The sequence below is a fragment of the Salmo salar genome, chromosome ssa01 (assembly GCF_905237065.1).
Source record: "Salmo salar chromosome ssa01, Ssal_v3.1, whole genome shotgun sequence".
Classification (NCBI taxonomy): domain Eukaryota; kingdom Metazoa; phylum Chordata; class Actinopteri; order Salmoniformes; family Salmonidae; genus Salmo; species Salmo salar.
The window spans coordinates 134672040-134686421 of record NC_059442.1 but is presented as its reverse complement, the minus strand read 5'-3'; the positions used below and the strand labels follow the sequence as shown (position 1 = coordinate 134686421).

General features: G+C 43.2%; 1 protein-coding gene across 2 annotated transcripts in view; it reads left to right on the top strand.

Annotated features, from left to right (window-relative positions):
* Positions 1–14382, top strand: part of LOC106564752 (anthrax toxin receptor 1-like) — a 33238-nt gene extending 18856 nt beyond the window's left edge. For both annotated transcript variants that reach the window (XM_045690095.1, XM_014131078.2), the window contains 8 exons: positions 1347–1416; positions 2284–2362; positions 2552–2647; positions 2799–2840; positions 3507–3602; positions 3731–3898; positions 7920–8000; positions 12829–14382. In XM_045690095.1, coding sequence (XP_045546051.1) covers positions 1347–1416; positions 2284–2362; positions 2552–2647; positions 2799–2840; positions 3507–3602; positions 3731–3898; positions 7920–8000; positions 12829–13254 — 1058 coding nt within the window. In that variant the 3' untranslated portion in view covers positions 13255–14382. The remainder of the gene's footprint in view (positions 1–1346; positions 1417–2283; positions 2363–2551; positions 2648–2798; positions 2841–3506; positions 3603–3730; positions 3899–7919; positions 8001–12828) is intronic.

The window sequence follows — 14382 nt, the reverse complement described above, 5'->3', positions numbered from 1 at the left end:
CCAATTCTTACACTGAAGTCTGATTTCTGCATTCTTCCCTCAGGCAGTAAGGGAAATTGGGCTATGTTTTCCTTGGCCACAAGCAAGAGCAACCTTGTCTCATATTATTCTGTATGTAAATCCGAGACACCCATTTAGTATGCTAATGTATGTTATGTTTCCTATGGTATCTAGTAATTTGTGGATGTCCATCATCCATTTAGTATGATATGTTACGAATTACAAATCATATATGTAACGAATTTGCAAAAAGTACAATATGTTATGAATTTACAAAACGTTAAATAATGTTACGAATTTGCAAAATGTATGAGATGTTACGAATTCTACTTTGGTTCGCTAACGTTAGTTAGCTGGCTAACATTAGCTAGGCTAGGGGTTAGGGTTAATGTTAGGAGTTAGGGGAACGTTAGCTAAAAGGGTTAGGGAAGGGTTAGCTAACATGCTAAGTAGTTGCAAAGTAGCTAAAAAGTAGTAAGTAGTTAAAGTTACTAATTGGCTAAAATGCTAAAGTTGTCTGTGATGAGATTCGAACATGCAAACTTTGGGTTGCTAGACCCACCCAACCAACCACCCTCCTTTCATTTTTGCCTTAAGCAACCTTCTGCCTTATGTACTGTAACCAGACCAAACGTAACATATCATACTCATTTGAGTGTCCCGGATTTACATTCACTATGTTACACCTAGTCTATGAGACCAGGCTGGCAAGAGGAGGTTAGCATGCCTACTGTTCTTACAAATCCTAATGATTTTTGGTCCGTCTTCACCCTCCACACACACACACACACACACACACACACACACACACACACACACACACACACACACACACACACACACACACACAACACACACACACACACACACACACACACACACACCTCGCTTTCCTTCAGCTGGTTTAATACTTAAGGCTTCTCAGATGCACAGAGGGAATGTGGATCTCCTGACATTCTGTCAGCCAGGCTAAATAAACCACACTCACGTTGAAGGATTTCAGTTGATTTAAGGTCTAGAAAGACAATAAAGCAAGGAATTTTCCACTATTTGTCTCAATGTATTTCAATTTGAACTATATTCTTTGAAACACTCTTTGAACTACAACTCGTTGAAATTATGCTAATTCAACTATGATAATTACGTTAATACTACAGTTTGTAAATGAACTAGCTCCAGTACTCTATTTTGTTTGTTTTTGTTTCCATGCACCTCTTGCTGGATGCATAGCTATAGGATTTCTAGTCTGGGGGATTATCTATATACAGGTGACTTGTCTACTGTATACAGTATTAGGTATTCATATACACACATAATCCAAAGTGTTCTCTTCTATAATCCCATAGTGAAAAGGCCATTGGTAGTGAGAGACACCTACCTTCTGTGCCCAGCTCCCGTATTGGAAGAAGAAGGGACGTAAGTGACTCCTTAACGCTCACATCCCCACTGCTTTAATTGATGCACGTCAAACCCAACTCATGAAATGCAACCCATCTCTTTTGCTCTCAAGTCAATACAGTATTTTCTCAGAAAAGCAGCTATCCTTGGTCTCTGGAATGAAAAGAGGGATGTGTTGATTAGAGCAAAACAAATAAACAGTGTAGGTAATTATACCCTCCCTCACCTCTCACTTCCTCTCACCTCCTCCATCCCCCCTCCACTCCCTCTCACCTTCCCATCCCCTCTCTCCCTCCTTCTCATCTCCCCCATCCCTTCTCTCTCACCTCTCCCTCTCTCTCACCTCCTCCTCCCTCCCTCCTCCCTCCCTCTCATCTCCCCATCCCTTCTCTCTCACCTCTCCCTCTCACCTCCCCATCCCTTCTCTCACCTCTCCCTCTCACCTCCCCATCCCCTCTCTCACCTCTCCCCTCCCTCCCTCCCTCCCCCTCCTCCTCCCCATACCCTCTCACCTCTCCCTCCTCATCTCCCCATCCCCCCTCTCTCTCACCTCTCACCTCCCCATCCCCTCCCCTCCCCTTCCCTCTCTCTCTCACCTCTCCCCTCCCTCTCAACTCCCCATCCCCTCTCTCCCTCTCAATCCCCTCTCTCCCTCATCTCCCCATCCCTTCACTCTCACCTCTCCCCTCCCTCCCTCACCTCTCCCTCCTCATCCCCTCTCTCACCTCTCCATCTCCCTCCCTCTCACCTCCCCATCCCCTCTCTCTCACATCTTCCTTCCCTCCCTCCCCATCCCCTCCCTCATCCCCTCTCTCACCTCTGCCCTCACTCTCACCTCCCCATCCTCTCCCTCACCTCTCCCTCCCTCCCTCTCACCTCCCTCAGGGAAGCTACCCTCCACGTCAGTATGAACAATGGCCTGAGTTTCATATCTAGCTCTGTCACCATCACCACAGTCAGCTGTGTAAGTACCAACCCTTCTCCACAGGAAAATCTCTCAACCATGGCTACATGGAGTATTGTGCTTCTAATAGAATGGTTTATTTTAGTACTTTACTCTTCTGTATCTATTCCTAGGAGGTGATAGAGCTTGTGTTCAAGCACAGTAAGTACACGTGGTTCTAACCTTATTCCCTCTCTCTGCCTCCCCTAGTCTGATGGGACGTTCTTGGCCATAGCTCTGCTCATCCTGCTGCTCCTGCTGATGCTGGCTCTGCTCTGGTGGTTCTGGCCTCTCTGCTGCACAGTGGTAACATCTCTCTCATTATCAACCTCTCACATTCAAAACCATTTCCTGTACCCCAGCAGAGACTCTGCCATGTATGCATGTGTCAATAGGATAATCATTAACTCCTGTGGAACAGAATATTAGGATTCCGTGTCTTTTTCCATCTTTGCAGATTATCCATGAGCCTCCACCTCCAGTAATGGAGGACAGCTCAGTGAGTAAAGCTTTTTTTTCTTCTTATTTACGGTCTCTAGGCCCGTGCCTCCTGTAGAGTTGAAACACCACTATCATACCATAAAATCAGACTCTCTGTGTCTCTCGCTGTCTCCTGTTGTCTGATCTGAAAACAGCCGGCAGCCTATGCCTCAAAGAGCTCTGAGAACCTGTAGAAGCATAATAGGGATTAGACTGAGTTATTGACTCACAGCTGACATTTTCCATTTTGACCCGACACAAATTCCACTCGATGGTGCTGGATGCAGCCAGGACCAGACTGGGCAGATTGTCTGATCTTGTTTTTTTTTCATATTTTTTTTCTGTCCAGTAAACTGGATAGCAGCCCAGCTCTTTAGGTAGAGAGGAGTTTAGTTATGCTACAAGTTTAGTTACAACTATTTTCAGGCTCTCAGACATGGTTGGAGCTTCTAACAGGGTGACTCCCTGGCCACACCACCAGGGATGCCATGCTACCTATTTCTTTGTGAGACTTGGTTGAACTTAATCAGGACATCAAGTTTAGCATGAGGCCTGCCTTACTTGTTTGGAACAATACCACTGGTATTGTTGACTTGAACTGGCTGAAGAGAGTGGTAGGCATCTGATGTTATGAACATTTTAGGGCAAAGCTACCATCTGAGGGATCTATTTTTCCCCTTGTAAGGATGAGGATGAGGACGGGTATCCCAAGAAGAGGTGGCCCACTGTGGATGCCTCATACTACGGTGGCCGAGGTGTGGGTGGCATCAAGAGAATGGAGGTGAGAAAGACATTCACTGACTGTTGTACACGGCCTGGTGTGCCCTTTATCCAACTACGGCTCAGACCTGGTCATTATACTACCATTCCCCTGGCACTGACTGGCTGCTGTTGCTTGTCCTTGCTCAGGTCCGCTGGGGTGACAAGGGTTCCACTGAGGAGGGGGCCAAACTGGAGAAAGCCAAGAATGCCCGTGTCAGGATGCCAGAGCAGGAGTTTGACATGCCACCAACACACACTTTCAACAATGGCATTCACAAACCTATCAGTCCCCAGAAGTGGTACTCTCCCATAAAGGTATCGTATCCAGCTAGCATATTTGGTTCCTTGGAAGTTGTGTGAAGCTATGTTAAATATAGGTTATTTGAAAAGAAATAAAATAACGTTCTGATAACACGTTTCAATAAGACTTCTAATAACACTGCTAGCTTAGGTTAACTGTTTTGAACTCCAAGAACAGATAGGACATGTATTTGCTTAGGCGTTAAATCACGCAAACACATCCCTTTTTTTATTGTGGCACGGCGTCAGTGAGATTCAAACCCATGATTTTCTGTTTTCTATCCATGGAATTAGTCCACTGCACCACCAGGATGGAGCTAGCATCTCATGTTTTTTTTACTCATACAAAGCTGTTCATTTTAGTCTATTCAAACGGACCCAATTTCAAAGGAAACAAGACTCATTAAGATCCGGTGTGGCCAATTAGTGGGCGCGGCCAACACACCTGAACACGCTTAACAAGATAGAGGATAGTGAGAGTTTTGTTGACGCTGAGGACGGAATGTATATGTTTTAAAATAACATTCTTAGAATGTTCTTTGAATGTTAATGTTTTCTAGAACGTTGTTTCTTAATGTTCTTGAAACAATTTGAGAACATTACTTTAAATAGAACCATGAGGAAACCTGTAGGAAATTCCCACCTAAGAAACGTATAGTTCTCAGAACATTATGCATCAGCTGGGTATCCTGCACAATATGCAAAATAATCATAGGACAACCACACTCTCACCAAGCTTGAAGAAACATATAGTTCTCAGAATGTTATGTGCTAGCTGGGTAGTCCTGTACTTAGGAGTTCAACATTTCCTTGGTATACCATAAAAGGTACACTTTATAGTTGAGTAGGGGAATAACAACAACAGTATCTTTCAATTGAAATAAAAGTCAATCATATGCACTTCATCTTAAACATGACATGGTTTACCATACATGGTAGAATTTTGGGGAATTGAGTGAGGCAAAAACAAGAACACAATTGCAGTACCATGCACTCTAAATTCCATGGAAAACATTGTTAGTAAACTTTTAACATTGTGGTCCTCTGTAGCTCAGTTGGTAGAGCATGGCACTTGCAACACCAGGATTGTGGGTTGGATTTCCCACTCCCAAATAAATGTATGCACGCATGACGAAGTCTCTTTGGATAAAAGCATCTGCTAAATGGCATTTATTCTTATTATACAGTGCCTTCGGTAAGCATTCAGACCCCTTCCCTTTTTCCACATTTTGTTACGTTACAGCCTTATTTTAAAATGGATTAAACATTTATTTTTTTTTGCAATCTACACACAATACCCCATAATGACAAAGCGAAACAGGCTTTTAGAATTTTTTGCACAGGTGGACTCAATCAAGTTTCTACAACTTGATTGGAGTCCACCTTTGGTAAAATCAATTGATTGGGCATGATTTGGAAAGGCACACACCTGTCTATATAAGGCCCCACAGTTGACAGTGCATGTCAGAGCAAAAACCAAGCCATGAGGTTGAAGGAATTGTCCATAGAGCTCCGAGACGGAATTGTGTCCAGGCACAGATCTGGGGAAGGGTACCAAAACATTTCTGCAGCATTGAAGGTCCCCAAGAACACAGTGGCCTCCATCATTCTTAAATGGAAGAAGTTTGGAACCACCAAGACTCTTTCTAGAGCTGGCCGCCTGGCCAAACTGAGCAATCGGGGGAGAAGGGCCTTGATCAGGGAGGTGACCAAGAACCCGATGGTCACTCTGACAGCTCTAGAGTTCCTCTGTGGAGATGGGAGAACCTTCGAGAAGGACAACCATCTCTGCAGCACTCCACAAATTAGGCCTTTATGGTAGAGTGGTCAGATGGAAGCCACTCCTCAGTAAAAGCACATGACAGCCCTCTTGGAGTTTGCCAAAAGGCACCTAAAGACTCTCAGACCATGAGAAACAAGATTCTCTAGTCTGATAAAACCAAAATTGAACTCTTTGGCCTGAATGCCAAGCATCACGTCTGGAGGAAACCTGACACCATCCCTACTACGGTGAAGCATGGTGGTGGCAGCATCATGCTGTAGGGACGTTTTTCAGCAGAATGGACTGGGATACTAGTCAGGATCGAGGCCAGGATCAACGGCGCAAAGTACAGAGAGATCCTTGATGAAAACCTTCCAACAGCACAATGACCATAAGCACACAGCCAAGACAACGTAGGAGTGTCTTCGGGACAAGTCATTGAATGTCCTTGAGTGGCCCAGCCAGAGCCTAGACTTGAACCCGATCTAACCTCTCTGGAATGACCTGAAAATAGCTCCCCATCCAACCGGACAGAATTTGAGAGGATCTGCAGAGAGGAATTGGAGAAACTCCCCAAATACAGGTGTGCCAAGCTTGTAGCGTCATACCCAAGAAGACTCTAGGCTGTAATCGATGCCAAAGGTGCTTTAACAAAGTACTGCGTAAAGGGTCTGAATAGTTATGTAAATGTAATATTTTATTAATTAAATAAAAAAGAAACAGTTTTTACTTTGTCATTATGAGGTATTGTAAGTAGATTGATGATAAAAAAAATATTTAATTTAATACATTTTAGAATAAAGCTGTAACGTAACAAAATGTGGAAAAAGTCAAGTGGTCTGAATACTTTCCGAATGCACTCTATATACTGTATATATTAGAGATAGGTTATCAAGTGCAAACTATCTACCAATCAGGGTTGGGGTCAATTAGGAAAATTCTGAATTGAATTTAAATTGGCCACACCCCACAGGAAGCAGAAATTTAAATTAATTTGAATGAAATGAAATAGAATTGAATTTAAAGCAATTCAACTGAGACGTGAAACCTGAGTCTCATTCCTTTGACAAATCTTTTATCAAAAGGATATGCCACCTACAGTACTAATTCAAAGAATACACATACCATTTCAAATATTAGTTTGATTGTAACTCAAAGACATCAAAGTATTTTTCTTTGTCATGAGATGTTGGGGCTCCCAAGTGGCGCAGTGGTGTAAGGCACTGCATCTCAGTGCTTGAGGCATCACTACAGACACACTGGTTCGATTCCAGGCTGGATCACAACCGGCCGTCATTGGGAGTCCCGTAGGGCTGCGCACAACTGGCCCAGCGTCATCCAGGTTTGGCTGGTGTAGGCCATCAATGTAAATAAGAATTTGTTCTTAACTGACTTGCCTAATTAAATAAAGGTTCAATTAGAAAAAATATATATACAAATATTTGATTTTTCCCTTCCATACTACAATGTCCGATCGAATGCATTCTGGGAAATATGTTTTTTCTGTTATTTAAAAACATGAAGGGAATTATTAATCATTATAGACACCCCACAACACGATCTTATAATATTTCCAGACCTCTGTAATTGTTTCTAATTGTTTTAGGAGAATGTTCCAAACTTATGCTACCTGGTATAAACATTTTCATGGTGATGTGTAGTATAAATAAGCCATTTAAATGTAATTTAATTACATTCTACTTCCTCTAATTCAAATGATGCTTCCTGTGGGTTGTGGCCAATTCAAATTCAATTAAGATTTAAGAATTGATTTGGAATAAAAGTGAAATTCACATACTCAATTCAGAATTGACTCCAACCCCCACCAAAACCCAATCTATGATCAAAACACTTCTTAATTAGTTGCAGCCTTCCTGTAGTGTCATTGTTTCCAGGAAGTTTGCTTCAAAACATCTCAGTCAGCTGCATGAGTGGTTATATGAACCAGACATGAACCGAGCTGACCTCAGGAAGATGAGATCTGCAGAGCAGAGGGAAGCTGGTGCTAGTCCCAACACAATACATTCCTTGCCCTTTATCTCTACTTACTCTCCTCACTGACTATTATTATGTCATGGAGCATAGCTTTCGATAGTCAAACAGCACCAGATAGTCAGCCAGCCAGACACACACAGATAGCTGTTAGACTGATCAAAAGACCAGAGCGGAGTAAAGCAACTGACAGGCATACAGGCAGGCAATATTGTTATTATCATATTGTCATCTACTATGTAACATTCTTCTCTTTCATTTATTGTGCCCATCTTTATTCAGGGCAAGCTGGATGCTCTGTGGGTGTTTCTGAGGAAAGGCTATGATAGGGTGTCTCTGATGAGACCCTATCCTGGAGATAAGGTAAGACACAAAAAACAAACGACATAGAGAAAGACACATCCAACACTTGCTACCAGCTGTCATTGTACGGGATGATACGAGGGTATGCAGAGTCATGGAAGGCACTTTTAGCTCAATAAGAAAGCCAGTGTGTGACTGAGGCTTACATGTAGGTCAGAGAAGGATAGCTTCCAGGGGCTTTTCCTTCAGAGCTCTTCTAAGGGATGGTAAGGCCCACTGGCCCAGCACTTCATTATACTGTTATGTGACAAAAGTATAAAAAAATGCAATCAGATGAAACAGTTTAGGAGGCAGAGACCGCACTATGTAATGCCTAGGCCCACTCCGTTGCAAATAGTCAACAGAAAGAACTCAAACCCCTGGAAAATTGTGGGAAAGAAGAAGGTCTGGGGCCAAGACCACAGTCAAAGGAGCAAAGCAGACAGAATGGAAAATAGAGAGGGGGAGGCTTCAGTACCATCTTTATTTTTTATTCTCTTTTTGCACTTTAAATTTTTTTTGCAATGGTTCTTCCAACAGTTTTTTTCGAACTTTTTTTCTCCAACAAAACTATTCCACCAGGCAGCTGAGGAGAGTGGGAATTTTGATTAACTCCTTACAAACTCATCACGTTGGCAATTTTGGAAGCCAATTAAAGCTTTTTAATGCCTTCAATGCCCATTTCTTCATTAAATCATCTGCGCTGGCCAAATGCTTTTAAAACACTTCCAGCCAGGCAGTAAATAATCCACTAGAAAGGTTGCAGCTGATCGTAATAATAACAGCACACAGACAGAGCGGCTGTGAGGAAGGCATAACGTATCCTGGCATATACAGGCTGAAGAAGCTGAGGTGCTAATATTGCTCCAACCTGAAGGAATGTGTTTAAATCTGCTGAAACCATTAAGGACAGATGACTAGTCACTACCCACATCCCCACCTTCCCGTAACTCAAGCCTAGCTGGGAGTTTTGTTTTTATATGGTCTCAATGACAGCTGTGGATAGGAGCATGTGGCGAACCATCCACACAATTCCCTCTCTTCCCATCTTTCATAAGCTGTTGCTACCTCAGTAAATCTCCTTGTTTTTTTTTACTGAATTGGACATTTACAGGCAAACAAAAGACAAGATGGAGTCAGCATAATATTCAGAAAGGAAAACAATGAAGATAATGAGAGATTGGTCATGCTAATTAGAATATGTTCAAAGATCCATCCACCCAGGACACATACATTAACATTGAGGAATATTCATTGTCAGTAACAGGCCTCATTAGGATATGTGTTGATGATAATGTATCCACGATAACAATCCGGACATACCCCAACCGAATGGAGATATCCGTACCATGCTAGAGCCCATACTGCAGCATTCAATGTCAGCAGAATGAACCCCGATGACTCCGTGGTGCGTGACATGTACAAGGCAAGCATGTACGAGCTCCACAAATCCATTAGGGACACAAAAAGTTAATACAGACTCAAACTTGAATTGATGTTTGGACAACTCAGACTCTCGACGCATCTGGCAAGGACTACAGAGATTCCTCGGACTACAAAGGCAAATCCAGCTGTGTGGTACCCACCGAAGCCTCCCTCCCAGACGAGCTCAACACATTCTATGCTCGCAATACCGAGCCATCCAGGAGGACCTCTCGCTGCTCCGGACGACCAGGTGCTCTTGCTCTCCGAAGCTGATGTGAGGGAAAACTCTCAAAAGAGTGAACACCAAGATGGCATCCCTGGCTGCTTCTTCAGAGTGTGTGCTGACCAGCTGGCGTGCGTCTTCTCTGACATCTTCAACCTATCCCTCTTCCAGGCTGTAGTCCCCACCTGCTTCAAGGAGACCATCATCCCAGTGCCCAAGAAAAACAAAGTGACATGCCCAAATGACTATCACCCCCATCGCACTCACTCCATCATGAAGTGCTTCGAGAGGCTGGTTGTGGCCCACATCAAGGCCAGCATGCCAGGCACACTGGACCCACTCCAATTTGCCTACTGCTCCAACAGATCCCCGGAAGATGCCATTTCCATCTCTATTCATACGGATGTTACACATCTGGACAAGAGGAACCCTTATGTGAGAATGCTGTTCATTTACTACAGTTCAGCATTCAACACTATTGTTCCCTCCAAGCTCAGAGCCCTGGGTCTGGGCATCACCCTCTGCAACTGGATCCTGGACTTCCTGATAGGCAGACCAGACCACAGGTTGTGAGGATTGGCAGCAACACCTCCTCCACACTGACTCTTAACACAGGGGCCCCCCAGGGGTGTGTTCTCAGCTCTCTACTGTACTCGCTGTTAGAGGTCTTCATTGATCCACCTGTACCCGAATACCCGAGACACGATCCGGGACCTGAGCGGGTTCAGATCGAGAATTCTAAATAATGTCACAGGTCTGGGTCGGATCTGATATGATTGTCACAGGTCTCGGGGTAGGTGTAATTTCAACTGACTTGTTCAAAAGTTTGGGGTCACTTAGAAATGTCCTTGTTTTTCAAAGAAAAGCACATTTTTGTCCATTAAAATAACATCAAATTGATCAGAAATACAGTGTAGACATTGTTAATGTTGTAAATGGCTATTGTAGCTGGAAACAGCATAATAAAGGCACGGCCCCATGTCGCAAGGATCTGTACACAATTCCTGGAAGCTGAAAATATCCCAGTTCTTCCATGGCCTGCATACACACCAGACATGTCACACATTGAGCATGTTTGGGATGCTCTGGATCGACGTGTACGACAGAGGGTTCCAGTTCCCACCAATATCCAGCAACTTCACACAGCCATTGAAGTGGAGTGAGACAACATTCCACAGGTCACAATCAACAGCCTGATCAACTCTATGCGAAGGAGATATGTCGCGCTGCATGAGCCAAATGGTGGTCACACCAGATACTGACTGGTTTTCTGATCCACGGCCCTACTTATTTTTTTAAAAGGTATCTGTGACTAACAGTTGCATATCTGTATTCCCAGCCATGTGAAATCCATAGATTAGGGCCTAATGAATTTATTTCAACTGACTAATTTCCTTATATGAACTGTAGCTCAGTAAAATTGTTAATTGTTGCATGTTTATATTTTTGCTCAGTGTAGTTCACTCATCTTCGTTCCCCAATGACAGTGTAGAAGTAGTACCATAACCTGTTCAATAGATGGCAAGGTGTAGGCCTGTTCAAAGCACAAACAAATCTGGATTCTGTGATCTTAATATTGTGATATCTGGATCAGAATGATCTTATCTGATCCTTTCTGAAAAACTTGGTCAAAATCAATCAGATTGTATGGCAAAAAAAAGGGGATTACAGAATCCAGGTCATTCTGATACAGATTAAATGTTTAAAAAAATTGGGCCCAGGTTGCACAGGTTATGTTTCTGCATTTATTTGGCACTACTCAAAATAACAACTGACCGAATACATTTACCCGACATGACCAAAAGTATGTGGACTCCTGCTCGTCAAACATCTCATTCCAAAATTATGAGAATTAATATAAAGTTGGTCCCCCCTTTGCTGCTATAACAGCCTCCACTCTTCTGTCAAGGCTTTCCACTAGATGTTGGAACATTGCTGCGGGGACTTGCTTCCATTCAGCCACGAGAGCATTAGTGAGGTCGGGCACTGATGTTGAGCAATTAGGCTTGGCTCGCAGTCAGCGTTCCAATTCATCCCAAAGGTGTTCGATGGGGTTGAGGTCTGGGCTCTGTGCAGGCCAGTCAAGTTCTTCCACACCAATCTTGACAAACCATTTCTGTATGGATCTCGATTTGTGCACCATGAAAAAATGCCCCAGACCATTATTCCTCCTCCACCAAACTTTACAGTTGGCACTATGTATTGGGTCAGGTAGCTTCCTGGAATCTGCCAAACCTAGATTTGTCCGTTGGACTGCCAGATGGTGACGTGTGATTCATCACTCCATTGCTCCAGAGTCCAATGTCGACGAGCTTTATACCACTCCAGCCGATGCTTGGCATTGCGTATGGTGAGGTTAGGCTTGTGTGCGGCTGCTCGGCCATGGAAACCCATTTCATGAAGCTCCCGTTTAACAGTTCTTGTGCTGACATTGCCGCCAGAGGCAGTTTGGAACTCGGTAGTGAGTGTTGCAACCGAGGACAGACGTTTTTTATGTACTAAGCGCTGTAGCACTCGGTGGTTTCGTTCTGTGAGCTTGTGTGACCTACCACTTCACGGCTGAGCCGTTGTTGCTCCTAGACAGAAATTTGACGAACTGACTTGCTGGAAAGGTGGCAACCTATGACGGTGCCATGTTGAAAGTCACTGAGCTCTTCAGTAAGGCCATTGTTCTGCCAATGTTTGTCTATTGAGATTGCATGGCTGTGTTCTCAATTTTATACACTTTTCAGCAACGGATGTGGCTGAAATAGCCGAATCCACTAAGGGGTGTCCACAGTATACTGCAGTAAATTTTACGTAATGAAGCTTTAATTATCAGAATAAAGAACGTTTTTTAAGCCTCCCCATTTTAGTTACATTTGAAATATCTCAGTTGTAGTGCCTTTCACCTTTCTAAATCCACCCTTTCTGTGGGTTCAAGATTATCCTGATTTTCTGCATCAAAACTATATTAATCACTGCCTTTAGAATTTTGAAAAACACGAAAACAACATTTAATCCTGATTCAAGGTCAGATTGGATTACTGAATCCTTATCCGGAAGTTCAGAATGTCATTTTTTTGTTTTGAAATACCAAATTCTAACATTTAATCGAATTTCATTGCTAATTTTTTTTAATCAAATTTTTTTTTTACTGGGCCCTGATGACTGCCTCTTATTGCTCTCTTCCCTGTTTTATCCCTCTCTCCTAATTTACAGGGCAGGTGCATTAGCTTCACCCGGGTGAAATCCTACCCTGCTCCTCGTTATCCAATCTACCACCAGCCCTCCACGCCAATCTACAGTCTGCCTCACACCTACAGTCACGCTTCCTCAAATGGCACCCTCTCCCACATGCCCCCCTCTCCCACCTCCACTCTTCCACCCCTGCCATCCACCCCCCCTCCTTACACCCCCCCTCCAAACCAAGCTCTGCCCCCAACTTCTGTAAGTCCTCCCCTACCTGTTGCTCCACCCAACCCTGCACCTGTTTTTTCTCCGACCCCTCAGGCCCAACCCTCATGCAGAGCCCCTCCCCTTCCCGCCCTCCCCCACACCCATATGACCAATTTCTCTGAGGAAAAAGGAAGGAAGGCCAATGCATACGTTAAAGAACTGAGCAGCAAGGACCCTGAGGGCCCCTGAAAATGTCCTGAATACTGTGCCTTTCTCTTCTCCACCAATCCAAACCACTATCAACAGATTGACAGGCAGGACAGCAAGCCCAGCTCTACTTCACTCAATGGTTCAGAGAAGCTGAGCAATTGATCTGTAAAACAAAGTTCCATTAGATTTTCCATGTTCTCTATTCTAACCGATCAGGAAGTTGTATCATTTTTTTTACTGTAAGACTCACGAGACTACAGTGAAGTTAATGCCAACTCTTTACTGCTTTGCTTAATCAATGGAAGCAGAATATTGACATCTTTAGCAGAAGGGATAAACAAAGTATTTCATAAGTTAAAAGATCAATGGCTCAGCTTTTAACTCTGTCTTTTATGTGTTATATAGGTACATCTTACATGCTGATTGATACAAACCTGTGTGTATTATGGATGAATCACTGAATGAATGAATGCATTTTTTTATACATCAATCAATAAGTATATTGCAAGGAATGACAAACATGTCAGACACATTAGCAATGAGGAAAACCTCTGACTGGGGAAGAACGGATTACTTTGTTTGCTTGTTCACACAGAAATCATGTGAAGAGTTTTTAAAGCCAAAGGAATGAAAAGCATGTCCTGTGGACTGTTAAATGCACAATATGTGATTTCAACAGCCGGATCCTGCTACTTGAGCTGATGGAGCTGATTGATATTTTCAACCTTTTACATTGTTACAAAAAACACTAACAACCTTAGATATTGTGTTATGACAGTTGTACTGAGCTCATAAGGCATTATTGTAATATATGTCATTAATTCAAATTACCATTGGAAATCACCAAATCGGACAGATTATGCCTTTAAAATGAGCATGGCTGACCTACCATTGGCCAAATCAGGGACCAGCCAGAGCACACTGACCTTTTGACGTGACCTTTGGCTGTTGTTAAATGGGGAATTTTGTTGTGTAATCACTCCTACAGCAGTACTAGGAATGAGGATCTCTGTGAATCCACTAGGGTCTAATTCCATTTCCAATCCAGATAAGTGTGTATTGAATATGTGCTTACTGAGTACCTCCAATTAATGTATAGAATGTACAGAATGTATCCAAAACCAGCCAGGCCTTTTTCAGATTGTAATAAAATATAGAATTTCAGAA